Source organism: Filicampus tigris, chromosome 7, assembly GCF_054856515.1.
Source record: "Filicampus tigris isolate MCC_2025a chromosome 7, RoL_Ftig_1.0, whole genome shotgun sequence".
Taxonomy (NCBI): domain Eukaryota; kingdom Metazoa; phylum Chordata; class Actinopteri; order Syngnathiformes; family Syngnathidae; genus Filicampus; species Filicampus tigris.
In genome coordinates, this window is record NC_141223.1 from 8626596 (window position 1) to 8654314 (window position 27719).

Genomic DNA, 27719 nt, shown 5'->3' on the forward strand with positions numbered 1-27719 from the left:
TCTAAATGACACAAAAAGCTGCAGTGCGATGTTGACCTGGTAATTGGAGGATGTGATGTCAGCAAAGGTGAAAAAGATCGGGGCAGTCAATGGACATTCTTTCAGATGAAAGAAATCAAACTAGTCATGCAAAAATGTTAGCATTTGATTGAAAGAGATTGATAAGTGTTCCAGTTTTTTTTTCGTGCTAAATGTATGATACATTTAAATAGTTCAACAACCACAACTAAAACCAAACATACATATATCCAAGGTAAAGATGAATACACGTATGCGTTGTGGTTGTATTACATTTCTCCAATAAATATGTGTTATAACAAACAATCTCGTTTAAATTTACACATTTAGCGACTTGGCAACAAATAGAACCGCGCCTTGAGTAAAAGCCTCTGGAAATTTGTTGTGAACCCTGATTGGGAAACTCCACACCTAAAATGTATACCGTAACTTAAGAGGCTTTTGGGGATAAAAGGAAATTCAAATCTTGCAAGTTACCATTATAACTGATGACTGAGCTCGATATTATTGAAATTGCATTGTGGCGCAGCGCAATTTGGCGCCGCTTGGTGTCGCTTTCTTACCGTAAATCCCAATGTGTGTTTGGGTTGGCGATATGCAAGGCAACTGAATCTGACAAACCGAATAAATAACGTGCAGCGGTGTGCACTAGTGTCGATTTTAAATCAAATCATTATTCACTGGACTTTTCAGAGTTATTCATCCAACGAGAGCACCCAATACCTGCAAGCATATCACAGTAAACAGTCACTCGCGTTAATGAAATGCCGTGCTCTTTTGTCGGCTCTTTTCACCATTCGGATTTTTTTAACCATGGTCGGTTACCCTCCTTCCTGCATCCCTGCATCCATCTCACCATCCCTCCCTCCTTCATCCCCCTCCCTCCTGGCAGTGCATCCCCCATCCCCCACTCGTCGACCGTGTCTGTAGCAGCGCTACTGGGCCCAGTCAAACGCAGCTCGAGCTCAGACAACCCGCACCGAGCCGAGGCAGAAGTCCACGCGAGAGAAAGGCGATCACACTAGTCGACAGCACACGCGGGAGGGAAACAATAAATCTCGTTTTCTTCGACCGAGTGACGTTGGTAAGTGTCGTCGTTGTCGCGTAGGGGGGGAGACACCTATGTCCGTGTTGTTTGTTTTGAGGCTCTTTCTTCCCCTCGTATACCCCCGATTGTCCTTCGCGTTGGCTGTTTTGGGAACTAGCGTGCTAGCTCGGCTAAGCAGGCTAGCTGAAACAACAGAATGGAAGGGAAAGTAGTTGGGAGTATCGCTGCGGCTTTTAGTGGGAGAAGTTTGTCGACGGGGCGTTAAAATTTGTTCTTCTGGTCTGGTCCGGCGTGGCCCACTGCGGTTGCCCCCTCCCTCTTATTAGTCATCTGCTAATCTTATTCCAGCTAACTCGCTTGATAAGCTATTTGAAGAACTCGTGCCGAAGGAAAGATGCAGGGATGCTACGGCGCTTTGCAGTTTGTAGCACGCAAGCTAAGCTAACTTTCGCATTATTATGAGTGAGTTCCGTGCAGATTCCTGCACGGACTGCCACAGAATGGAAGGATAAAGCCATGCGTGCACAATGTTGCTAACGTAGTGATAATTGGCAAGATGGCATCTCCGACTTGATATTCAAAATGGTGTATTGAGCTTGTTTGAGTGTGACCATTTTTTTTTTGTCCAGCAAAGGCTGTTTTGGCGTAGCTTGCTATCTTTGGAATGTGACGCACTCGCACTGCCAGTGCGTGCAACGTTGAGGTAGATAAGAAAGGAAAAAAAAATATTAACCCGCGATAGGGATGTAATAAGAAAAACGCGGGCCAGTATGATGAGAAATACTGTCGACTGTTTGTTTTGTTTCTGTTCCGCTGTTTTAAACGGTAGCAAACTGCTATCGCGTACACATCTCATTCACTCTTGGATCCATTACATATGATGGATTTATCACACTGTTTTTGTTTACTCTTAATGGCCCAATTAATGCTACAACTTGATCTGAGATAGTGTAGTGCGGTTGGGGCTGCAATTTAAAACTTTTTTTTTTTATCATCAATTTACCTTTTCAGCTGGGCTAAGTGATTGAAATTAGACAAATTATAATTTTTGTCCAAGTACTTGATTCGCTAGAATATTGATTCCTAGTACCAACCTCACAGAAATAAGGTTCAATTCTTTTAAACTACAAATTATGGTGTTGAGTCTTTTGTCACATGCAATTTCGTTCATTTATAGTCCTTTCTTTCAATTTGATTGATAATTATGGATAAGAATAGTTTAATCAATCGTTAACAATTGAATTTGCTCATTGTGTGTGATTAATAGTTTATTGATAACTGAAAAGAAATTGTGGTAAAATGGAGTGCACAAACTGAGCAGACGCCTGTAGTTTGCTTCTTTCTTAAGCAGAATGATGTCAGCTATGGGAAAGAAAGCTACATCAAGTCAGAAGTTAAAAATATACCAAACAATAGTGTTGTTGTTGTTTTTAAAAAAAATATATATTCAAAGTCAGTAGGTGAAATTTATTAATAGTGCGGCTGGGCAAATCAGTTCTGTTAAATTCAAGGGCTACTTTGCGGAAATCCATGTGATTAGTATGTTGGCTATGTGATTCGTTTCATCCAGTTGAATTCTGCTCATGCTGAGCTGTCCTAAACATTTGTCAAAGTATGAGAGGCTCATTTAATTTTACCTTCAATCTAAGATGACCCTCTCTTTCTGGAGGAGGCAAATAGGCAATGGGTGGGACATATTGTGCTGTTTTTTAATTTTATCTTTGAGGGGGCGGGCATTGAGTGCAGCCTCATGTGTATGAATGGTGGGCTGTACAAAGTGACTGTAAAACTGTCAAGACTAGAAAGCTGGAGTCTCTTAATGACACGAGAGTCTGGTCCCATAACAGACTGTTTGAGCACCACTTCATTCTCATGTGGTTCAAGCACTCAGTGAGTTGTTCTTCGTAGATTAGAGTAGTGATTCCCAACCAGTGTGCCGAGTAGAGCTGCCAAGATTAGTTGACTGATCATGACGACGATCGCAACTGTCGACAATTAATTTAATAGTCGACAAGTCGTTTATTCATATTTTTCTTTTTTTGGCGCATTGCTTTTTGTTCTGCTGGCTGTATGCCAGTCAGGAACGCATACACAGTAGTGGTAATTCGGGTCATCCGTGATGCAAACAAAAGCTTTGTGTAATAGAGTGTCGTGGCTTCCTGGTGTTAGCAACAAAAAAATTACGCCGTATTTCAACCACAAATACGTAATACGATCCAAACCTGCCTTTCCATACGGTAAGAAAAAGGTTCTAAATGTGTATGGATAAACTTACTTAAGGTTAGTATTAAAGTTGTTGCAGTATTTAAGATATTGTTTTATCAGAATAAACAAATACCTGTGTGGAGATGATGAGGGTTGAGGATGTTAAGTTACAATTCAATGCAACTTTCGGTTTTCTGTGTATTTAGTATTCATCCATCCATCCATTATCTATACCGCTTATCCTCACAAGGCACACGGGCGGGAGTGCTGGAGCCTATCCCAGCTGTCAATAGGCAGGGCACACCCCGAATCGGTTGCCAGCCAATCGCAGGGCACACAAGAGACAAACAAACATTCAAACTCACAATCACACCTAGGGGCAATTTAGAGTGTTCAATCAACCTACCATGCATGTTTTTGGAATGTGGGAGGAAACCGGAGTACCCGGAGAAAACCCACACAGGCACGGGGAGAACATGCAAACTCCTCACAGGAAGGCTGGGGCCGGATTCGAACCCATGACCTCTGCATTGTGAGGCACACATTCTAACCAGTTGACCACCCGTATGTAGTATTTTGTGTTATTTATTGCTTATACTTGTTATATTATTGATATTTTGTTATTGTAAAGTGTTTTGTTACAGCAGTAGCTGTTATGCAATACATATTCAAATAAAGTTGTATTTTATTACTGTATATTGTAAGAAAAAGTGATGTGGCTGAATTTGTTGCATTTATTTGCTTATCGTAAGTTATGGTATTTTTTTTTAATGTGATGCAGTGCTTTTCCTGGTCCAAACTGAGGCAGAGGTGGCATACCCGTCTATGGATGCACCAATACCGATACATCAGTGCTGACGTGTAAAAATGCTCCTATTCTACGAAAACCAATACCAGCCTGTCATATGTTTTTGTCAAATGTAAATTTACTGTGTATCCTTAAATGGTGACCTTTATCAAACCTGTGTTTTTGTACCGAAAATAGACCGAACCGAAATGTGATTTAGCGTACCGTAACACCCCTACTGTTCATTAACTTATTGTTTATTTGGTATTGGGGTTAGTCAGTCAGTCACATCAATCATTTTTCTATTAATCGATTCATTTGAACCCGTCTACTAGAAACATATAGTTTGATTTAATAATTTTAATTTTGAATTTATTTGAGCCCAAATAAGGTTATCCACCTCCATAGCGCCTTACCTGGAATTCTCTGGTATATGTCAAAGAGATAATGTCTAGAATGGAACAGTACGTTTTATGAATATTTATGCCCTCTCTTGGAAAGACTGTAGTGTCCTAAATGGAGATTCAAGTCACTGTGTTGGTGGGTTCACATTTCAGCGAGCTAGAAATCATGATCATAATGAAAGGGATGTGGGCCCTAGAGGTGTGTGACTGATGAGCTGCCTTTGGAGAGAAGAATGGTGAGTTAGGTAGAAGGCAGCACAGTGAGAATGGAACATGTGTCTTAACGGTGTCCTAGATCTAAAATAGCCAAGAGCTGTGTTTGGAGCCCCTTGCTGCAAGTCAGGTTATATTGTTCAGGCAGCAAGAAGCAACCTTCGATACCATCACCTGCACCTGAACATTGTAACATTAAGTTTATTTTTCTTCTCTTGGGCCATTGTACCAGAAGCAGCAGACATAGTTGTTGGCTATCACGATGCCTGTTTTCTTTTCTTTTTTTTTTTAGGAAGTTTATAGATTGGTCAAATAGGCTTTTGCTATTTTTCCTGTCAAACCAACATAAATAACGGACCAAAATAAAAAGAACTGATTCAAAATATCGAAACCATATCTGCACTTCAAAGAGTTGATGCCATTTTTATTCCAATCAAGTATAGCAGAACTCAAATGCAGTGCGTTTTCTCTCCATCCATCCATTTTCTGAACCACTCATCCTCACTATTAGCCATTAGTTTAGCCATAGCTCGGCTCGGTTAACCCGCTTTTGTTTACGTTGCTTGCCCCCGCTGCCTCGAGCGCCTGCCGGACCCAATGACTATCCACGGTCAGCTATCTTGTCCGGTATGTTGAAAGTGCAGTGAAAAGTCGCAAGAACTCATCAATTTGTACTGTAATCCAGAGAGATGGGAAATTCAGGTCCAGAAAGTAAAAGCCCTGCCACTGTTTGGCTTGAGCCACAGGTGCTTAAAATCAACTGAGCTCGTTTACCTGCTGGTTGAGTAGAAGCACCTGTGGCTAAAGCCAAACGGTGGCAGGGTTTTTCACTTTCTGGACCTGGATTTCCCATCTCTGGTAATCCAATGTCGATTAGGTCCACGCGATTTTATTATCCAGTATCAAAGGTAAAAAGTACAGTTTAAAAGGAAAAGGCACAGGGGCGGAGCCGCAGCTGTCGGGCAGGGTGACACCGAGGTTGCATTGGTGTCGCTCTCATTCAAGTGTGCTTGTGAACATTTTTACCGCAAGCATCAATGTTTATAATAAATATGTTTTTTACAGTCGAGGAGACTTTAGCTGGTTGTACGTGTACAGCCTGTAATTTTTTTCAGTCGCCGCATTGGGAAATTTGGGCGCAGCCTAGAGCCCTGGTTCAAATAAAGCGCTCTGGGAAAATTAAAGCCATGTTGACAAATGGCTCACTGATACTTTTGAAGTCGTGCGCAGCGGTGCCTACGTCATGCAGCAGAGGCTTGGACTCTTAACTCATTCACTGCCATTGATGAATTGACTTGTCTTTTCACAGTCCAGCCATTCAATCGCAGGAACTTATTTATATTTTTTTTCAAAAATGTTCAAACGTTCTGATAAAAGAGGGTCTGAAAATGTCTGGCAGCGAATTAATTAACCGGACCGTTAGTGCATTTGAGGCAACTTCCAATATCCAATATTCCAATATACAAGTGACGTAATTTATTTCCCAATATCAGTCCGATGCGATAATTATCGCGCATCGCTAATTAAAAGTACATTATTACTGAGGATAAGCGGTTCTGAGAAAGATGGATGGATAAATTATATTGAATACCGTACTTATATCACTAATGTGATTTGTTTTCACAATATCGCTCTGAAGTTTAATTTTGACTTTTGAGAAATGCACGATAAATGTTCTCAAAACTACATGACAGAAGATCTCATTATTTTTAAACTATCTGTCTGAAACATTTTTAAGGCCTCTTATTTAGATTGATCTTGACATTTGTGATAAAATATGTAAGCTACTGTGCTTCTTTTGTTTACATTTAATTTCTTTATATAGCAGCACTACTGGATGCATTGCTTATTTTCTACAGGTATGTTTAATGTCACTTCAAAATAAAGTGAGAAAAGTTAAACAGTCATGGTGTGTTGCATATTTTTGTAATAGAATAATAGAAAATATCGATATTATGATATATCATAATCATGATACAGTACATCATTGCTTATATCATAATTGATGATGTTTTTTTCCCGTATCGCCCAGCTCTACTTGTTGTCATGCAGTCTAGAGAATGTTTCTTTGTTTTGGGTTGTTGAAACTGGTGTGTTCTATTATCTCCTGCGTGAAAGTGTGATAACGCCCACTGCTTCTGATTTGTTGCTGTAAGAATAGATGCCTGGTGATGTATTATGTGGGAAGATCAGCATGGGGGTTGTGTTGTATCATACACGCTCACCAGGAATGGTTGCTGCTCCCTGTGTATGCGTGTATGAGGTTTATTCAGAGGGACGAGACGAGGCGGGTTAATAATGAGGAGAGGGGAGCCAAGTGAAATATTGTGAAAGGAAAAAAGCTACAAGGACCTCCCTTTTATGGGGTGGAATCCTCATAATTATGGGGTTTTTTTCACAACCAGTTTATTAACATATGTGAATAAACTACTTGGAAACCTCTCAAGGCTTTGATGAGCAGCATTGCCAAACACACGGCACAAAACCCCAGCTGTGTTAGCATGAAGGCTAGCTAGCTGTGTTTGACTCATGACTTGAGGCCACATCTTATGGGTTCAGCCCAAATGAAGTCCCACTAATAGAGTTTACGCTGAACTAAATTCTGAGGAAGATTTAAGGTTAAGCTGGCAGCAGGTGGGGCTCATTGTGAACGCCAGCAACTAAGTGATTCAAAAAGGTAGCACTGGTCCTTTTCATTGTCAATGAAACCTGCATATTACCAAGTCTGACTGCATCATTATCATCTATATTCGAATGAAAAGCCACCCCCCCAGAAGTCGAACTGAGCCCGACCCAGTCAGAATTTCTTGCATCGCCAACTTGGGCGTGCATCATCCTTGTTGGATTGTTGCAGCATCAGTGCAATGCCAATTCTATAAGTATGTTTTATCTTAGTCAGATCGGTAGCAGTAGCAGATAAACTGATAGATTGGTAATTTTTTAAATAATGAATAGGACTGGTTGTTGAAGAACCAAATGTGACTGATTCAGTTGTTTGAACCAACACTGAAGTAATGGTTACTGCAATACTGCAATATTCATAATTTACTTTGGTGTGACCAACATGGTACAGTTATACTAAAAAAAAAAACTTTCATTAAAGTTCTCGTTGTCTAGATACTGAATAATTTCTAAGGTGTAAAATAAAAAAATCCACATTTCTTTTTTTTTTTTTACACATAATGGTATAGTCATTACTTTGATGCAAGTGTAAACAAACATGAACACTCTTAACTATAAGGACAAATGTGAAAGTCAAAGATGATTCAAGTCTGGGATATGAATCATTCGGCTTCGTAATTGTGTAACGTTGACTGCAGCAAAACTTTGAAAAAACCTTAAGTGAGTCATTTCAACGGCTGGCCATCTCCATTAAATGAGTAAGACCTCATCACGCTTCTTTGCTAACAGCGAACCTGGCTTTTGTTCGATTAGATTGACAACCAATAGGCTGAATCTCATGCGCCATTTCTCGCGCCTCGCTCGGCGGTAGTTGTTCGCGGCAGCCGGCTGCTTGCTGTGCAATCATCAACACTTAATATAGTCGCCACACCAAGCTGCTAAATTACACTTGTCAATTTGTCTTGCGATGGGGCGTGACATCAGCAAATACAAATACATCCCCCCCACACACTGACAACATAGCCAACCATTATTATGTAAACATTATTCAGTTAATGCTGGTAACACCGGCTACGTCTACATGGACAAAATTTCTTGAATCAGAGTTCGGATTAAAATTAGGATCGGATGCACTGTTTTCCTGGACACTAAAAATATTGATCCCATTAGGACTTGCGTGTTCATGCATCACAGTTTGGATCGGAACAAATTATTTTGACATGCAGATTGACCAAATATGCCAGAAATAGTCGTAGTAGGAGAAGAAGCCGGAGCGACTGCCGTGTCAACAAAACGTCGCTCCGTCCATTTCTAAATTAAACGTTAGTGTCATTTTGCCTATTTCTTCCGTTTGCGCTGTTATGTCGAGTTAACACTTCCTAATGACCAGTTCAGTCTTGCGCCCGCCATGTCTTTTGCTCGCTCTGCTTCTACTGTGTGGCTTTCGGGAACAGCAGAAACGCGTATACTGATGTCACAGACATGCGCAGTAAAGACAGTTTGTTCCGAAATTTCTGAATAAGTGTTTTCATGCGCGCCGACCGAATTATCAATTGACATAAACCACCCCTCTCGTTCAGAATAAAATCTTGATCGGAATGGCCTTGATCTGGGTCAGAATATTCCGGATAGGGTGTGTACATGAATCATTTGTATTCCGATCAGGCTTTTAATCCGAATAAATGTGTCCATGTTAATGTAGCCACTGGTAGCTACTGTTACTTTATGCTAACGCTGCAGATGTGCTTATTGTTTGGCTTTGACATGATGGCCCTTCAGCATATTGGTGACGCTTACCTTTAATGACACCCACCTCACTAACTTCCAGTGCACAGTATAATCTTGTCGTTGCACATTCTTCTCTTACCACTCTTTATTAAAGGCAATCCTTCTTTTGGTATGCGTGTCTTTTGCAAACAGCAAATGGATGGTTAATCCTTTGATGTTTGAACTGAGGTATCGAGTGATATACAGTCCTAACATGACGGCGGTGTGTGCAATTTTACTTCGAGGCATGTTTTTGATGATGGCTATTTTGGTTGAAATTTGAATGATAAGACCCCAATGATATTCAGCTTTAGAGATTACACAAATTATTCGTTATATTGGTATCATAAATGTGTGAACTTCCCCCGCACATTTGGATTGTTTCCTAATGGTGAAACAAATCAATACAACATAAAAATCCTGGCTGTTTATCTTTAGGCAAGCACAAATGTGTTTTCAACATCCAAGCCAAGTGACAGATGCCAAAAATGCTTCCAATCCACAGAAGAGACGAGGAGACTCATCTCTCATCTTTTTCCACACTAGCAAAAGAGCATAGAGTGCAGACTTCTGCCAACGCCAGTCAATAGTGCCAGATAATGGCAGATTCGTCCTTCCTAGCTTAGGGGTGAGTTTAATATTGCATGCATAAGAAACAAAGCAGTACGCCTAAGAAGGCCGAGCCATTTGTTATATTGTTCCCCTGTAAAGACAGGATAAAAGTTAACACTCCAGTCCTGTGCGAAAGCGTCTCACAAAGAACTTATACGTAGGTTGCTCTTTTTGGACAATGATAGGGACATTTCTGGATTTGCATCTAAATGAAAGGTTATCTTCTTTGACTCATACCACACCACCCTAATCAAGTTTTGTGGGAAGTCATTTTTGAGTTACGCATGCCAAGTAAAAACATAACGCACAGTATTAAACTCGCAAGTCAAGGCATCACTGAACACAAAACCTCACTTGAGTTGCTTATTCGTGGAAATATTCAGCTGATTGACGGGCACAACCCCACTTTGGGCAAATACTTGATTAGTGATTGTTGAATAGAGCATCTTCTCATTAGAAGGCGATCGACTGGTCACGGAGCGAAACAAAGACAATTGGAGTTGGACACTTACCAGACATCCAGCACTATGCATGTGTTTGCAGTCACACGCACACACGCAGATGTTCATTAGACACAATTGGGCTCCGCTTTTGCTTTCGTCCATTCACTCCACATCACCTTAGCCCATTGACATGATCTGTAATTTGTGGGTATGATCTCAGGGTTAGCTTAGCTGCCTGTGTTAATGGGCAGTGTCCCCACTCCTGTGGGCTTTTGCACATTAAAGCTTGTGCGAATGATGCCATATTTTGAAAGGTGTTTTTGATTTGTAAGTGTTCTGTTTATGACTGTCTTGTTTATTTTTTATTTTTTTGTGTAGTTTTTGTTGTCTAATTAGGGCATTATAACTACAATGGAATAATGAAACAGATTTGACTAGCTGTGGGGCAAGAACCTTAAATTTATCAATATGCGTTTTCCGTATTACAGAATTCTACAACAAATAGTACATACATTTACACATACACGTTATAGGGTGCCATATCACAGTCTGAATTCCTAATTACACCCCTTAGGCGCTCATGGCTTTATTTTTTTCATTTATGTATAGTGCTGTACATATTCATGTTGCAGTTTAAATGTTTGCGCGCTGTTAATTTTCTTGAGTTGTCTGCTCGGACCTTGTGCTTTTTTTTTTTACATTGTTTGGTTTGTGAATTCACTGCTTTTGTTGAATGCTCTCAATCCCAGACAGACACACGTACACGCGCAAGCAAAAGCACACAACAGGCAGGACAGTTGGTTTCAAAATCTTTTTTGCAAAAAGATTTTGCAATAAAACGCAATAGTATTGTGTTATATTGCAATCTTAAATATTCTTGTGATGTCCCCTAGTCTGGTGACCGACGGTGGTAGTGTTGGCAGCTAAATGCTATCTTGGTTGACACTTATACAGTTGTAAACAATTAAATTCACTCACGATACTCCCAGCCAGTAAGTGGATGTGAATAGGAAATTAGAAAAAAAAATCCTTGTATAGGTGAACCCACAGGTGCCGAACCACAGGTTTGTGGGGTCCACTGCACACTGCACCAAATACTACATTGTATTTCCTCATGTAATGGCCAGGTCATTCTCTACGGCCGGTCTAGATTATGGAAAGCTTTATTTGTACAAATCTAAGAATACAAAATCATCTTTTCAAGAATCCTTGTTTCGACATCACAATCATGTTACTGAATTAAGATGGCATATGTGCTCACTTCCTAAAGGGAAGAATTTCCTTTTTTTTAATTGTATCTATTTTTATTTTATGTACACTACCTGGTTGGATTTGTTCCGCATCTAATCAATCCAGACAGCGCACTGGCACAAGGTTCACTTGTCCCATACACCCGGTTCCCCTCCCTTCCCTAGTTCCTTCACTTAATTGCACTCAGCTGTGCCCAAGAGTGTACATGCGTAAACGTTTCATGATTTTTGTTTGCCTGTTGTTTTTTTGTTCGTAAAAAAAAAAAAAAAAAAAAAGCTTTGTATCTTGTAAGGTGGCCGAACAATCTTAAATCAGATTGTTCTTATGTTCTTTTGTCTTCCGTCGCCTATTCTATATGACCCTTTAAAAACGAACAAAAACATGATTACTTAACTCCCCACAAATCACAATTTTCAACCATTCTTCTTAAACCAACTATGTCTGAGGTAGCAGCAGGCAATGGGCCAGCGTCTGCCCAAATTTTTTCCCATGATTTTGTTGGGTATCTATCGGGTGCAATATTTACCGAATGTACCGGTAAATCAATGATGGTTTAGTGGGGTCCTAAAATGGGGTTAGGGGCAGTTTTGTCACTTCTAACACAGTTCACGAATGCTGTTTTGGTGCTGTAAAAGACAGCAGTGACCACCACACTTGCACTCACTCATTCACTCACTCACTCACTCAGACACGCTAGATGCACGACCGCCTCCCCCGCTGCTATCACTAACCGTTTGCTGTTAGCATTGATGCTTGCTATTTTTTTTGTTTTTTTTTGTTGCTGTTTTCTTTGCCTTGCATTTTAGTTTCCCCTTGTCTTGTGTTCGTTGTAATCATGAACTCTCACTGTTTTAATTTCAGATTTGCATATCCACTTCCACTCCTTCCTCATTTGCATACAGCAAGAAATGGCGAGCGGGCATCCCACAGACAAATTCAGTTTCATGTATCAACCAGACACGCACAAGAGGTACGCGGCACACATCTACACGCTCGCACACACTAACACACACTTGCCCATGCTGATGTTGTCTTTACGGAAGGTAAGTACTGTACAAAGAAGCCTGTCGTCTGTCTTCGTCACCACACAGGACATTAGTACTCTATATCCAGTGGGCCTCAGACTTTCTCTCTTTGCGTTAAAATAGATGCTTTTGTTGAGCTTTCTTGATGTGGGAAAATTGAGGGGCGATTTCGATTACAGAATACTGGCAAAATCCTTTGGCTGGATGTTTGGCTAAATAAGAATTTTTGGTTGGGATTTGTTTGCGTGTGTAAATCTTTGTGTCCATGTATTTGTAATTTTCATGTCCCTTTCTTTCCCATCTACTTTTCCCTGTCTTTTACTCTGACCTCATCTTTCCTTATGTCACATTTTTCTCTGTTTCACGCTGTTTAAGCAAAAACAGGTTGTCTTCAGCCATGAATCCAGTCTACAGCCCTGTTCAACCTGGAACCCCCTATGGGAACCCCAAGAACATGGCCTTTGCAGGTAAGACGATCGCATTCAAATCATCTTTATATACCACCAAATTACACAAGTTGTATACCTGATGCGACAGTACACCAACACCAGGACAGCATTTTGTCCTACTGAGTGCGTATGGGATGTAAAGTTCCTGCTGGACATTTGAACAGTTTCGTTTTGTTTTAAGTTTATTTCCACAACGTTAAATCAGAAACACAATATTGATTTACATTGTGAAAAATGGACTCCCTCTGAAGCTTAAAACTTTTAATCAGGGGTCCAACACACCACCACCTGTCAATGTATTACAGCTCTGCCATATTCAAGTTCATTTACAGAACATAATATAATAATTTGATACCAAAAGTTTGCAGTGCAAGGCAAGCGCTTCATAGTTTATATGGGAAAAGGACATACAAATCATAATTTCTGGTGTGGTCCTAAGACAACTGGAGCACACCATGTTCATGTACACTTTACATTGTGATGACCTTTGTAACCTCAGTGAGCCATGTGCATGAGAGTGTTGGGTAGAAAACCTCTTGGGTATTTTTAAATTGTAAATACATGATTACTGCTATTTCCCTTGATTTACACGACAGTATATAGCGAGGCATATGCATTTACGTGTGTTTAAACACTCATACGCATTTCTGGTCTTCTCTTACATCTTACTGTCAAGTGTCTCATTGACTAGGTTGGTGCATATTGGCTGTGTCTAGCTGACATTATTTCTAATTCAGCCATTTTTTAATGAGCACCATCTGTGTGCACCTCTCTCCAATCCAAACACTACCCCTATGTGTGTTTGTGTGTCGTTTCCCTGCTCGTTTCCTTTCTTTAATCTCTGTCTCTCTCTAATGTCCAGCAGGCTATCCAGGGGGGTATCCCACGACGGCACCCACATATACGCCAAACCTATATCAAACGGGAAGCCCCGGGTATCCACCTGGTGAGTAGTCTGTCTGACATATATCCAAACGGATGATTTTTTTTTTTTTTCCTGTTTAAACATATTCCCACAAACTCCACAAAGATGGCTGGGATCATATGCCGAAACACTTTACTCTTCTGACTGTCCAAAAGCACTGTAACATAATTCTGAATTCTAACAATTACAGATAGACATAACTGAAAAAAACAAGGTAATTCTTGAAATATTTTTCCTTAAAATGAATCCCTGGATTGTCATTAGAACCGGCTCACCAAATAGGTAATGTAGGCAAGAGCGCTGCAATCTCCAGGGAGTGTTCACAAAATCACGAAAGAGAAAAAAAAATCACCTTCAACATAATTAAATTGAATGAATGGATATTACCATTACTCCTAAAATGTAAAAGCTAAAATACATTCAAATGTAAATTTCATTTTTACATGCTTGTTGTCATCATGTTTATTTCATTGATAGTGTTTTTTTTTTTCCATCAGATTTTTGAAATGTCCTATTTTGCTGCCGGTTCTTGAACACACCTCAAGTCCCTTTGCGCACGTGCAGTTCGAATGCGTAGCAACAAACGTCATTAGTGACCCAAGCCTTGTATAAGAGCATGTGAAGCATGGAAGACAGCCCCTCAGAGCCGTTCTCGTGCGACTTCAACAAGTCGACTCTGAGGCCCAACGGACCGGACCGTCAGTCCGTCACTGACGGATGCCCGTTTTGCTGACGAATGACGGGATACCTTTTGAAATAGACGGACTGACGAATGACGGAAGGTGGTGGTTTTCATCCGTCAGTGTAATCGTCATCCGTCACTAGTGGACCGTTAGTCCGTCACTAGGGGACGGCCATTTTCTGACGTATTTTGGGGGAGGCTGACTGCTGGACCAACGGACTTAACTGGCGGATCACGAAAAAGGACGGACGGATACCCTGGCCACTGACGGATGACGAATGACAAACCAGCAAAAATTTGTAAAATGCCCACCTCTGCCCAATAGGAAATATGGTGTGGTGTACTTAGAACACCGGACTTACAATTGTCAGGTATTTTCTGCGGGTACTCCTCAATTCCACATTCTAAAAACATACGTGCTATGTTAATTCAAGACTCTAAATTGTTCATTGACTGTGAGTGTAAATGGTTGTTTGTCTACATGTGCCCTCCAATTGACTGATAACCAGTCCAGGGTGTACCTCTCCTCTCGCCTAAAGTCACCTGGGATAGGCTCCAGGTCACCCGCAACCCTTATGAGGGCCAGCGGTATAGAAAATTGTTGATGAATAAAATATACCCGGTAACAATGGATGAAATATCCACTGACATATATAACATAAATTGCATGTTATTCCACGAAACGGCATTGAACAGCTTTAAACTCTCTGGGCTTTATCAATAATTTGACGTCTACTTAATTGTCAGGTATTGTTTTGCAACACTTACACCATTGAATCTAAATGAATGTCAAATGTGTGTGCTTGAAATGAAAAAAAATGTGCTCCTGTTATTTTTTTTATGTTAATAACTCATATGTCGGAATATTTGTCACATAATTAATTAAAAATATCATCACTCATACCATGCATGCATAAGTTTATTAGCATGTACAAATACATACTCTCTTTTAGAAACACGCGCACAAACGCACCTGCACACACGGAGGGAGGGAGGGAGGGAGGGAGGGTGGGAGGAAGGGCGAGAGGAGCTCCTTCATCTCTTTGTTCCCTTGTCCTTGTGCAAGGGAAGCTTGCTTTCATAAGCAGTGCAGCGCTTGCTAGTAGCATGTTTGACCTTCAGTCTTCCTCCGGGTGGCCATTCATAGGTACTGCAATCAATAGCAGATAAATGAATATACACTTTGCAGACTGTCATCTGGCACCTGTTAGTAAACTATTACTCATGCCTAATGACTTTCCTCAGTGCTGTATGGACGACTTTTGGGCCATCTTCAAATGTGTTTAAATATGGCATCAATGGCATGTGGGCTCCACCATCAACAACAGCACTAGTGCACCTTCTGGAGGTTTCTTATGGAAATACACTTCATTTCATTATTTTTCTTCCAATGAGATTGCCCTATTTTAAAGGTTGCCTGCTTGCCTTTTATTAATACAGGGCTCCAGTCTCTCTCTCTTTTTTTCCGCCCCCTAGCCTGAAAATTTAGGGGTGCACACTATAAATGACTTGCAAAGTAAATATTGACATGTCCACTCATTTCTGATAAATGGGCTGAAGTGTGGAGAAACAAAAAAATGCTCAGTAATTAAAATGAGCAAATTTACTGGTCGCACATGTGCAAGTTGATTGAAAAGCTTGATTCCACTGTCTCAAATTTTATTTAGAAATACTGTAAAATGGGCATGCACATTTTTACAAGGCCACTTGTATTGACCACAACACCCGCATAAGATGTTTAGAAAATCAGAATGAGTGGCGCTTATTGTGCTTATTTGACAGCAGGTTTTTGTTGTTGGGGGAAGTCATTCGTCTTACAATAAAGAGGGGCCGACAGTGTCAGCACTTTGTTTTTCTTTCGCTCATGCAGCTAGAAAAAGTTCACTCAAATTGAATTTATGTTAATGCTATGCCCCCCTCCACCTCAGGATACACTGCAGCGGGCACCCCATACAAAGTGTCACCGACTCAGTCAAATGGAGCACCTCCTCCCTATACCCCAACCCCGACACCATACCCTACAGCTATGTACCCCATCCGCAGTGCCTACCCACAGCAGAACCTGTACACACAGGTAAGGGAAGAACATGTAAAATGCTTGGTCCAAAGTATTTTTCTGTGAATGATAAATATAAACATGTTTGGATGTTTACATTTTTGTGTTAATTTAGTTGCTAGCCCTGGTAAAGTGTAAGTCCTTGTAGTGCCATATTGACTGTCTAATTTCTTATCTTCCTCCCCAGGGTGCATATTATACCCAACCGGTGTATGCAGCCCAGCCACATGTGATCCATCACACCACTGTGGTACAACCAAACAGCATTCCCTCCACGGCTCTCTACCCGGCCCCCGTCCCTGTACCCACTCCTCGTAACAACGGCATGGCCGCCATGGGGATGGTAGCCGGGACAACCATGGCCATGAGTGCAGGTGGGACCACGCTTGAGACACATGGACATGTGTAGTACACTATATCTAAATCTATGCATATTTCTATATATAACTTAGAGGCCTTTTTTCAAGATAAAAGGCAAAGCTGTGAATGTACTCGTTGATTTATGCCAGTGGTCAGCAGCTTTGATTAGCGACTGAAAAGTGTAAGGCTGGATAATTGACAGCGTGATTGTGCTGTTGTAGTTCACTATCACCATGTAATTTTCTCCTTATTTGGGAACGATGAGGAGAGCTTCTCCTTGCTTTGCGCTGCAGCAATAGAGTATCTTTTCTCAAGATTTTAACTGCAATTACAGCGCTTGATGGGACCTACTGTTTACTGTTATTGTTGTTGCTATTTTTTTTATTACTTGACTTCATCTGTTACATTATAGTAGGATCAGAATTGTATCAATACCGTAGCCATTGTGGGGCATTAGTCTACCACCGATTGTGAATCTGTTGCAGAGGTCAAACTAACGCAAGCATTAACACAACACTTTCATTAGAAGTCATTCTATCCCTATGAGATATTTACGCCATTTCACAGAAGGTCTGAAAACGTCTGGTACTGAATAAGTGTAACCATACCGGCAAAGTTCAAGAGCCCTTTTGACATTCTGTCTTATTTTTCTGAAGGGACACTGCTGACAACGCCCCAGCATGCCCCTATTGGAGCACACCCCGTTACTGTGCCCACCTACAGGCCCCAGGGCACACCTGGGTACAGCTATGTTCCACCTCACTGGTAGAGTCAACCACTTGATGTAAGTGTTCACCCACCCTCTCTTCTTTGCCCACTTTCCCTTTCCACGCGCATTCCTTCCGTGGATCCCCTTTAGTCTCCTTGGCAACCAAGCTGCGTCACATTTCGCCTCCCCACGTTCATTCCTCCGAAATGTAATGCGTTGATATTAAATGCATCACCAACCTGTACCTGCTTTTTCTTTTTTTTTTTTTTTGCCTTCTCCAGATCTGGAGTCCGCCATCATATGCAACTGCTCAAATCTGACCCAGACTCCCGGTAACCCTGGGAACTCGGCACCATGTCTGCAGAACAAAACTAAAGTGCAACAGCCACTTTAATATCATTCTCTAACATTTTTACAAAAGCTGCTTTTATTTGCTTTTTTTTTTTTTATTTTTTTAATCAGTTCATTTGCCAACCAGTCAATACGGTGTTTAGATGTTTTTTTTTTAATTATTATAATTTTTAGGATTTCTTTTCGCCCCCACCTTTCTTTTTCTGTTTGTCGTTGAAACTCCAGAAGGACGCAGACCAATCACAAGTGTTGTTCCTGTGAGTGTTAGTGTGGGGTGGGTGGGGGTCTTAACGTGGATGTATGTCGTCCTGCCTGCTACTCAGTTGGCTGGAAAGTATAGCGCACTTATTCCTCAATATAATTTCCCTCAGTCATTGCAAATACTAGACCTATTGACCTATGCTGCCAAATTTTCTAGAAACTAGAGATCAGCACAGGCTTTAAATGCCCAATTTCATTTAGTTGCATGCAGGTTTTGAAATTGTTTTCTATTCCTTTGCCTTTTCCATCCAATTTCCCCATTGTTTTTGACTTTTGTGTTTCCACCAGAAGTTCCTTTTCACCATTTTTCCTCATCAACTTTGTCTCACTTTCAGTCCAACCTCGCTTGTCTTCCAACGCCTCACCGTCTTGTTGTGAGTGTGTCGCCTCGTCTGTACGTCTCCACGTGCGTCGCGTACCGCTTTCAGCAGTGTACAAGCATCGTTTGTAGTGTACGCAAAAAACATCGCCTACTTCATGCATACAAACTATATGCAGCCCAGTATGTTGCGACACTGTCGATTAATAGCGCTAGAGAGCATTTTTTGGTCACATTTAGTTATTGTTGTCGTTAAATGGTTTGATGTCGGTCAATACGGTCAGCAGAGGCTAAAATATTTACAATAACTGTGTAAACAGCAAGGGTGGTCATGCAACACAGTCACTAACACGGGCTCCTGTTTGGGGGGAAAACACGACCGCCTTGTGGCACTTAATGCACAGTACTGCGAGTTGTTACGTTACTGATCAACACAAGGAAACCCAAGGCGGACAAAGGGAGTCTAAAGGGATTGTGTTGGCAAGTGGCCATTCACAGTGCGAGACATTTTTGGGTTTGGGGAATTTTACCTGCAAAGGACTGCGCAAATATCTGGCTGTTTTGCACTAAGAGTACATATTTTCTCACCAACGCGCCCAAACGAGGACCAATAACCAAACACCCAGCAATAGCAAAACCATACTCGGATCATTCGACATCATCTACGGCTTTTGATTTTAAAAAGAGCAACGCTACCACTGAAAGTGACTCTAGCGCAAATCAGACTTAAAAAGAACTTCTCATGATTTTAATTCATTTCAAACGCCGCCTCTGTTTTTAAGTACTTGTCTTTTAAAGGTAGCTACATTACATTCACTGTAGCCAGTGCTGAATTCTGCAAGAGCGTCTGACTTGCACAAATATGTAAGCCCAAAGAGGCTCATGGAGTGTAACTCAAAATGTGTCCTAGGTAGGATCATTTTGGGGAAGAATTGCTTGTAGTAAAAAGATTGGTGTAGTCTAACCTTTAAAATGTAATAAAGCATTGCCGTCTAGTGACAAGCGCGTACATAATCTGCACAAAAAAAGAATCCCATTTGTTTTAAACAAAAAAAAAAAAGATTTAATAAAACAAAAAACACTTATTGCATGCACGCTTTTCATTGGACTGTGACAATTTGACTTTTGTCAATAAATTCTTTGGTTATTGGTTCTTACCTTGAGGAAAGGCAGGCAGAGGGTGTAAAATTTTGGTCCGTGGCATTTTCAGGATTCACACGTGCACAAAAATAATTTAACAGCTTCAACTTGTAGAGGAAAAACGTATTAAAGAGCATTTACAAAGGTTAGTCGATGAGGTGGCTTGATAATGCAATAAAATAAGAGAAAATGCTTCATGATTGTAAACAGTGATTATCATTCTATTTTAAATTTAATTGAGAAAAAAGGACGTTATCTTTAAAAAAAAAAAAAAAAAAAAAGTGTGCAGCCTTAATAGCGACCATTAATAAGACGAGAAGGACATATCAACAATTTGGGTATTGAATCACTTTGTGAGGAGCTATTGAATAAAATTAGACAAAATAAAGAAATGATAGCACTATAATTCAATGCTAAGTAACCAGGTACCTATAGGCTTTTTACTGCAAGAGTGTGTAAGACACTATATTGTAATTAAAATAAGACAACGTTGAGTATTTGAGGTATTCTTAGTCCACAAATGTTTGTACACTACAGCGTGAATTCTTAAGAAATATTACATAAAGCTGCTGTCAAAAAAAAATGCCTTATGTTTTTCTTTTCTTTTTTGTTTTGTTTATAATTGTAATTTAGGTGTTTGCAAAAAAAAAAGCAATTAAAACAAGAACATTTTAATCCAACAGGAAAAAAATAGATTTGGGGATTTTTTTTTAATTTTTTTTTTGCGACTCAAGTAACTTTGTTTTACAGATTTTTTTTTTTTTAACCTACAGTATTTCTTCACTTGTTCACTCTGGTTAATTCCGAATAATGGGTATGCGTAATATTCAGGTGTCAAACTATAGCATCGGTTTAAAGTTAAAAAAGAAAAATGCAGTATATTTATACAGCAAGTGGTACAGTAACGCATTTCTAGCTAAGCATGGTTGCATCCGTGTGGCAGCTATTGCTTGTGCTTTTGATATTTTATTTGAACTCCATCTCCTCTACTGTGTATTTGTCCTCGACAGTATCTAAGGGGGAGGAGACGGGGTGCGTAAATGAGGCTGTGACTCCGGAGGCGAGGTTTTAACTCACCTGCGACATACTGTCGTTGAAAGCCTCCATGTCGCTTCCTTTGTTAATTCGCGCCTCGACTGTGTGGAGGGGCGATTGACTGAGGTGAACGCGCATGATTGGTTTGACGGGCCGACGGCTCGGTCCTCAGCCTCCACGCGCTTTTGTGCCATACGTCACTGTTGTCGGGTAACTTTTTCTTCTCCTAAGTAACTGGTGAACTCTTGTTAAGTCTTGCTTCTTGTGAATCTTGTTTTCTTATGACTGTCCTCTTTTCTCACACCGTTGTTGATGCATATTGCCTGTCAAAATTTTTACCTGTCTTGCTGGTTTTCTTGCCGTCTGTCTTTTTTTTAATTTTTTTTATTTTTTTTAAATCCATGCCACAAATGAATTGAGTGGCCATTTTGTCACCCCGTTTAAACAACAGAAAAATTATTCTCTTGCATAAAAGGGAGGCAAAATGCTGCCACATCCCTTCCATGACCACTCTTTCTTTCGTTCGAACCATCACCTCTCAAATTGTCACAATGAAATGCTCACATGGCCACAGTGAGAAGGGAAAAAAAACCGCACAAATCTCACAAGTCTTAATTTTTGTGTTGAAAAAAGCTGAATACAGAAAGATACTTACAAAAAGAGAATTTGTAATTTTACGAGAACGGTCATGAGAAAAAAAAAAAAGTAAACTTTGTGGTGTGTGGCACTCATACTTTGTACTAAATTCACCATGTTTTAGTATTTTTAATAAATACACCACAGAACAAATGAAGACAGCCGGTGTCACCAGTGACAGTTAACAAGTGATGAACAGTAGTTAGATGATTGGCCTTGTTGCCATTATATATATATATATTAAAAAAAAAAAAAAAAAGTTTTAAGACAAAAAATTGTTGTGGTGCTTACACATTGCCTCTTTTAATGTGGAAGCTCGCGAGGCAGATCTGCTTTGCTGATTTAGATCATTACCCAAAACAATTAGCTCAAAGCAGTTGTTTTCCATGGCGATGCTTCCTCATTAGATTCCATTCCTTGCCTCTCGTTGATTTCAATTTGCACTTAAATTAAAAATGGACAGTTAAACACTTAGATGTGTTTCGGGGGAAGTGTAGTTGTACTTCCCTTCTTTATTCTGTCCTGAGCGTTGTATGGAAAAACAGTTTACTGGTCTCTTTTCCCTGACGATTTCCCCCACCCCCCATCCCCCACTTTGACAGTGAAAGTGCGACCAAACCATTCAGAGAATCTCTCTCCTTCCATTTTCACCACTTCTTTCTTCTTTGTTTTGCCTTGCAGTTGCTAAGTCTTATTTTATTCTTGAATACAAATTACACTACTATCACAGTGAGTAGTATCTTGGATGTTCTGCTGCAGCATTTTAATTTCAACTTGTCAGCGATAAAACTCGGTTCAATTTGACACTAAATGTGATGCAAAAAGTGGAATTCCTTGTCTTCCAAAAAAAGAAAGAAAGAAAGCATACTTGCATCCATCCCTCTCGGATCAAGTATTAGGAACAATCCAACTTTTGGAAGTTTTTGTTTGGTACCCAGTTTGCACATGCTATGGTATTTACCGTAAGATTGTGTTTGGAAACCGAAGCCCAACGTCTGATAAGCGTTGAGAGAAGTGAATTGTTTGTTAGCTATTTGGTCCAGAGTGAAGGACCTGCGTCAGGCTTGTGATATGAAGTGTAAATCTGTTTTGTTTTGTTTTGTTTTTTATTTTAATGTTTTTTTATGTTGGGTTATTTTTTGTAAGATCAGTTAGTGATCTTCGTACTATAACTAAGCCAAGTTTGTAATTGTATATTTACTGTAAAATGTAGAACATTGAATAACTATTAAAATTTTCCTATAAAAGGAACAATGGCTCATCTGTTTTATTCACATGATAGTAATTATTCTGACAGTATAAATGAGTACTGCACATGTTCATACAGAGAATTCAAATATACAGTATTCCTAATACATGTTTCCCTACTTTATGAGGATATAACTAGTATCAGACAGTATTCCTAATACATGTTTCCCTACTTTATGAGGATATAACTAGTATCAGACATACTAATGGTCCTCTTTCACTTCTCTCGACTGATCTCAGTCATCAGACTGGATTGTGCAGCATGAACAATCACTCACGCACAAGTCAGAATTGCTGACTTAATGACGCACAACATATTGGACAAACCTTTTCTTTCTTTTTTTTAAAGAGAGGAATGTGTTCTGTAGCTAATTTGGTGTTTGTAGAATTCTTAGAATTGCTTTTTCTTTAGCAATGTTTTCTGTTTGAAATCTCTGTCTAGCACCAGGAAAGCAATTTATTCCGTTACTGTATATTGGCCTGCTTGGAAGGCTTAACCCAATCGTGAAACACTGATGTGCATTTTACTTCAGATAGTTAACAAAAATATTCTTGAATATATCAGGTATAGTCATGCTCAAAAGACTTGTTGATCATTACAATTCAAACAAACTAAGGATCATACAATATGGAAACCAACATTTATTTGAGGGAAACAACGTGAGATGTACAACAAGATGTACAGCTATGCCAGCCGTATTTATTTTAAATTTAAAAAAAAAATATTCTAAATCCACAAAATTCGAATGAAAAAAATTGACGGAGTGGGGATTAAAAACACAAAAATCACACCTTAATTAAGTATCTATTCCACAACATTTCTCAAATGATTTCGAGGGAATACAATTTAGAAGCAAACCTATCCATATATTTTTTCAAAATTTTTTGCAAAAACACCTCTTTGTAAAAAGTAAAAACGACCTTATTCGTCACGACTTTGATTGCGCATGCGCTATGGCGACCAGAACAGCGCACGCAGTGTGCATCAGGGAAAGTGCAAAAGATAAATGTTAAAAGTGCCACTTAAAAGGCAGTGTCCTCACAGATCCAATCCACGTCCCTGTTTAAGTTAAAAAAAAAAACAATTTAGCAAGTGAGTTCTTCACAGTACACATTGTGCTCCCACTCCACCAGCAGACGAGCAGGAGTCTTCAGCCACGGCGGCAAACTCGTCAACCTGTTGATGCTGCCACTTATTTTCAGTGCCGTCGATCAAGGTAAGTTTCAGGCCCAAGATAATTTTCTGCTGGTTTTTGTTGCGATTTGTGCCAGTCTTGCTATTGTGTTGTTCTCATAACACGACACAAGTGTAATGCTAGCCTATTTATCTAAATGTTAGCAGTAGCACAGAGGTGGAGTACTGACACCTAGAGAAAGCAGAACTGATGTATAGTTTATTACACACATTTTAGTTATCTATCTACCCTGTACAGTATTAGTACTGTGGCCGTTTGGAATATCTTGAACGTTTTTATGTACATTTTGGTTAAATTGCCTTGGACAGACGCAACGTATTAAACCAGCTGAAAGAGTAATTTATTGGTCGCTAAAACACACTAAGGGCTTAACAGAAGAGACTGAAATTATTCACCTATGTCTCTAATACAGAGCCCAGCAAAATGGGATATTGCTGAATCGTGTGCACTTTCACACTTAAAGCGGAAGTCAACCCAAAATTATTTTTTTCAAGAATAAGTTCCCAGAGGGATGCGCTAATATGGCAACGCAGCTTCAACCTTTAGGATGGTCCAGCGGGGGTTCATAGCAAGGCGCGGGTCCACGTCGTCTGTAAATGCTTTGGGGTTGACAAGACTGACGTTTGTGGAAATAATATTCTTAGATTGTCAAAACGGTCACCGTTAAGATGACGAGGAAAATTTGGTGACCGAGCAAGCACGCTAAACAGAAGCTTAGTAAACACACACGCTCCGAAAACAGTTGCCGAGTTGAGCCAACAAGCGATTTTAGAGCTTGAAATGCTCTTCAAAGTCATCGATTTGTTTTTGTAAAAAATACTTTTGAATCAGAAATTGTCAACATGGTTTCCAACACCATACTCAACGCAATAAATCAAGAATTTCTTTATCGGAATTAGTGTTTGTTACGGCAGAGATCAAAATTGAGTGTAATATGTTCAAACTGGATTGCGCAACACATTCCACAGTTGATTATTAAACAAACAAAAAAATTAAACACTGGACTCAAACTAATGCGCACAATGAGGCTCCTCCTGACGGTCGGTATATGTAATGCTAGTGGGCGATGGCTAATAGGACTGACTACCGCTAAGTTGTTTTTTAATGTGAGGTGCACAGAATTGGTACAACTATGGAACCATGGAGTGAATAATTGCACAGGACAACAGAAACAAGTTTCATAAAAATATATTGAAAACATTTTCAAGTAGTATCATACAAAATGAGAATTACAAAAATCGAGTGAGTCTATAAAGCTGTAAATAAGTATAGAGCGATGTATATACTATCTATAAAGCTGTATATGTTGAATTTATAATAGGAAATTTGCTATAAATCAGATATAATTGACAAACAAATGAAAAAAGATATTACAGCAGTGCGAAAAAAACAATTGCAATTCAAAGCTTTGAAAGTTCAGTTGAATGTTTAAGGGTTTTTCCATTTGTTGTATATCAGTTCAAAAGTACAGAGTTGTAGCAGTGGTTGGGTAGCTCGCCATAGAATTGTTGACATCCAGAGGAGGGAAAAAAACGGACCTAAAACAAGGCCAAAGAAATTGCAATTAGTAAAATAAACAAAATTGGTCAGCCTTAGTTTAAACAGTTTACCGCTGTCATAAAATAAACAGCAATAAAAACTACAATTTGTAGCAGAATTAAGATTAATAGCATCTTAATTAAATTTCGAAATGTTAGAATTCCAAATATAAAGTGCACTAAAATTTAATTTAAAAAAAAAAGTTCCAAAATAATGTTGCAAAACAGGGTTATAAATAAGTAGCTTGAAGCCAAATCAAAAATCCAAAGCTGTATTGGCATTATGTTCAAAAAGTAAAAAAAAAATGTGATAAATGGTTAGAAGAAAAAAAGTCAAATGTAAAGTATTACTTAGTATAATACAATACCATGTTGTGGACCATTCGGCTTTGCCATCAAATATATGAGGACGTTACTGGCTGTACTGACCATGATTTCATTAGGCTAAAGCTAGCTTTAACTTTAGCTGTGGGGATAATGATGCCCGCAACACTAAACACAAGCAAAATACACACAAAACACAGGCAAACTCCATGAAATCACAGATTGCTTTTGACTCACTGATGTGTTCAGGGATGTCGAAAGGTAAAACAAAAGAGTCCAGTAGTTTATTGAGAGTCAATCTGCAATAGTGTATGAATGAGTGACATAAACAAACGGTACTATCGCGCGAACAACAAGGTTTGACCAACTCACCGGTGAGTAGAGACTTTACTAAATTCTCAGCAGGGTTACTTTGAAACTGTTGTAAATGATCAATCCCCTTTGTGGTAGTTTAAACATTTCAAACAATGGTCCTAACTAATCCGAGCCACGGAGAGTACGGCGTGCTCCAGGAGCAGAGCAGCAGCAGTGTAAAGCGAAGGGTGGGGGCAGCAGGCTCTTAAAGGCACAGGCCGGCGAAATCATGCGCACAACAGCATGCCCTAGTTTACATGGTTACACGAGCACAAGACAAAAGTGCTTTAAAATTGACTTGAGGAGTAGTTGTGACATGTGACTTGATCGAATGTTTTCTACTGTTGCATATTGCTTCTCTCGCAGGTCTCGAGGTATGTTGAGTGTGAAAGGCTGTGAACGACTCCAGAAGAGACATAGAGAGTAAGGGGAATTAGCTCAAATGGTAGAGCGCTCGCTTAGCATGCGAGAGGTAGCGGGATCGATGCCCGCATTCTCCAATGCACTTTTTGTCAGTTACATTGAGACACAAGGGCCAACTGCTCACATGGCGGCTTACTGACTCAGAGCTTGTTACATACTGCAGAAGAAACATATAAAGCAAGGGGAATTAGCTCAAAAGGTAGAGCGCTAGTGGGATCGATGCACGCATGCTCCAATGCACATTTTGCCAGTTATCTTGAGACGCAGATGTTGAAGGTGTGGCCAAGTGCTCATTTGACAGCATTTACAAATGACTCCAGAGCATGTCTGTTAGATACTACAGAAGTGGTGTGGCAAGCAAGGGGAATTAGCTCAAATGGTAGAGCGCTCGCTTAGCATGCGAGAGGTAGCGGGATCGATGCCCGCATTCTCCAATGCTTTTTTTTTCTTCAGTTGTGGATGTTGAATAAGGGGCCAAATACTCTTTTCAGTTACGAATAACTCCATAGCATGTGTGCTAGATACTGCAGAGGTGATGTAGAGAGCAAGTGGAAGGGGTAGCGCTCTCAAATGGTAGATCGCTCGCTTAGCATGCGAGAGGTAGCGGGGTCGATGCCCGCATTCTCCAATGCACTTTTTGTCAGTTACATTGAGACACAAGGGCCTAATACTGGCTTACTGACTCCAGAGCATATGTGTTAGGTACTGCAGAAGACACCTAGAGAGCAAGGGGAATTAGGTCAAATGGTAGAGCGCTCGCTTAGCATGCCAGAAGTAGCGGGATCGATACCTGCATTCTCCAATGCAGATTTTGCCAGTTATCTTGAGACACAGATGTTGAAGGTGTGACCAAATGCTCATTTGGAAGCGCTTAATGACTCCAGAGCATGTGTGTTAGATACTGCAGAAGTGACATAGTGAGCAAGGGGAATTAGCTCAAATGGTAGAGCGCTCGCTTAGCATGCGAGAGGTAGCGGGATCGATACCCGCATTCTCCAAAGAGCTTTTTTCTTCAGTTGTGGATGTTGAATAAGGGCCCAAATACTCTTTTCAGTTACGAATAACTCCATAGCATGTGTGATAGATACTGCAGAGGTGATGTAGAGAGCAAGGGGAAGGGGAAGCGCTCTCAAATGGTAGAGCGCTAACTTAGCATGCGAGAGGTAGCGGGATCGACGCCTGCATTCTCCAATGTATATTTTGTCAGTTATATTGAGACACGGATGCTGAGTAAGGGGCCAAATACTCTCCTGAAAGATGTTCCAAATACTCTCCTGAAAGATGTTACAAATGACTCTATAGCGTGTGTTAGTTACTG

General features: G+C 40.1%; 1 protein-coding gene and 3 non-coding genes across 7 annotated transcripts; all 4 read left to right on the plus strand.

Moving 5' to 3' along the window:
* The first annotated feature begins 906 nt into the window (after window positions 1–906).
* On the plus strand, window positions 907–22572 carry fam168a (family with sequence similarity 168 member A). 4 transcript variants are annotated; one of them, XM_086036092.1, is made up of 8 exons: window positions 908–1102; window positions 12232–12340; window positions 12771–12862; window positions 13707–13790; window positions 16380–16525; window positions 16695–16881; window positions 17524–17651; window positions 17858–22572. In XM_086036092.1, the coding sequence occupies exons 2-7, from the start codon at window positions 12279–12281 to the stop codon at window positions 17634–17636; spliced, it is 684 nt and encodes a 227-aa protein (XP_085892218.1). In that variant the 5' UTR covers window positions 908–1102; window positions 12232–12278; the 3' UTR covers window positions 17637–17651; window positions 17858–22572. The 4 variants fall into 4 exon arrangements, with proteins under 4 accessions (XP_085892220.1, XP_085892221.1, XP_085892218.1 ...); XM_086036093.1 differs by having other exon boundaries at window positions 909–1102; window positions 13710–13790; XM_086036094.1 differs by lacking the exon at window positions 12232–12340 and having other exon boundaries at window positions 907–1102.
* A 3833-nt stretch (window positions 22573–26405) lies between these two features.
* On the plus strand, window positions 26406–26478 carry trnaa-agc (transfer RNA alanine (anticodon AGC)). The gene has a single exon. It is a non-coding gene; the product is annotated as a tRNA-Ala (tRNA).
* A 284-nt stretch (window positions 26479–26762) lies between these two features.
* On the plus strand, window positions 26763–26835 carry trnaa-agc (transfer RNA alanine (anticodon AGC)). Its single transcript has one exon. It is a non-coding gene; the product is annotated as a tRNA-Ala (tRNA).
* Window positions 26836–27326: 491 nt separating this feature from the next.
* Window positions 27327–27399, plus strand: trnaa-agc (transfer RNA alanine (anticodon AGC)). The gene has a single exon. It is a non-coding gene; the product is annotated as a tRNA-Ala (tRNA).
* The last annotated feature ends 320 nt before the right edge of the window (window positions 27400–27719 follow it).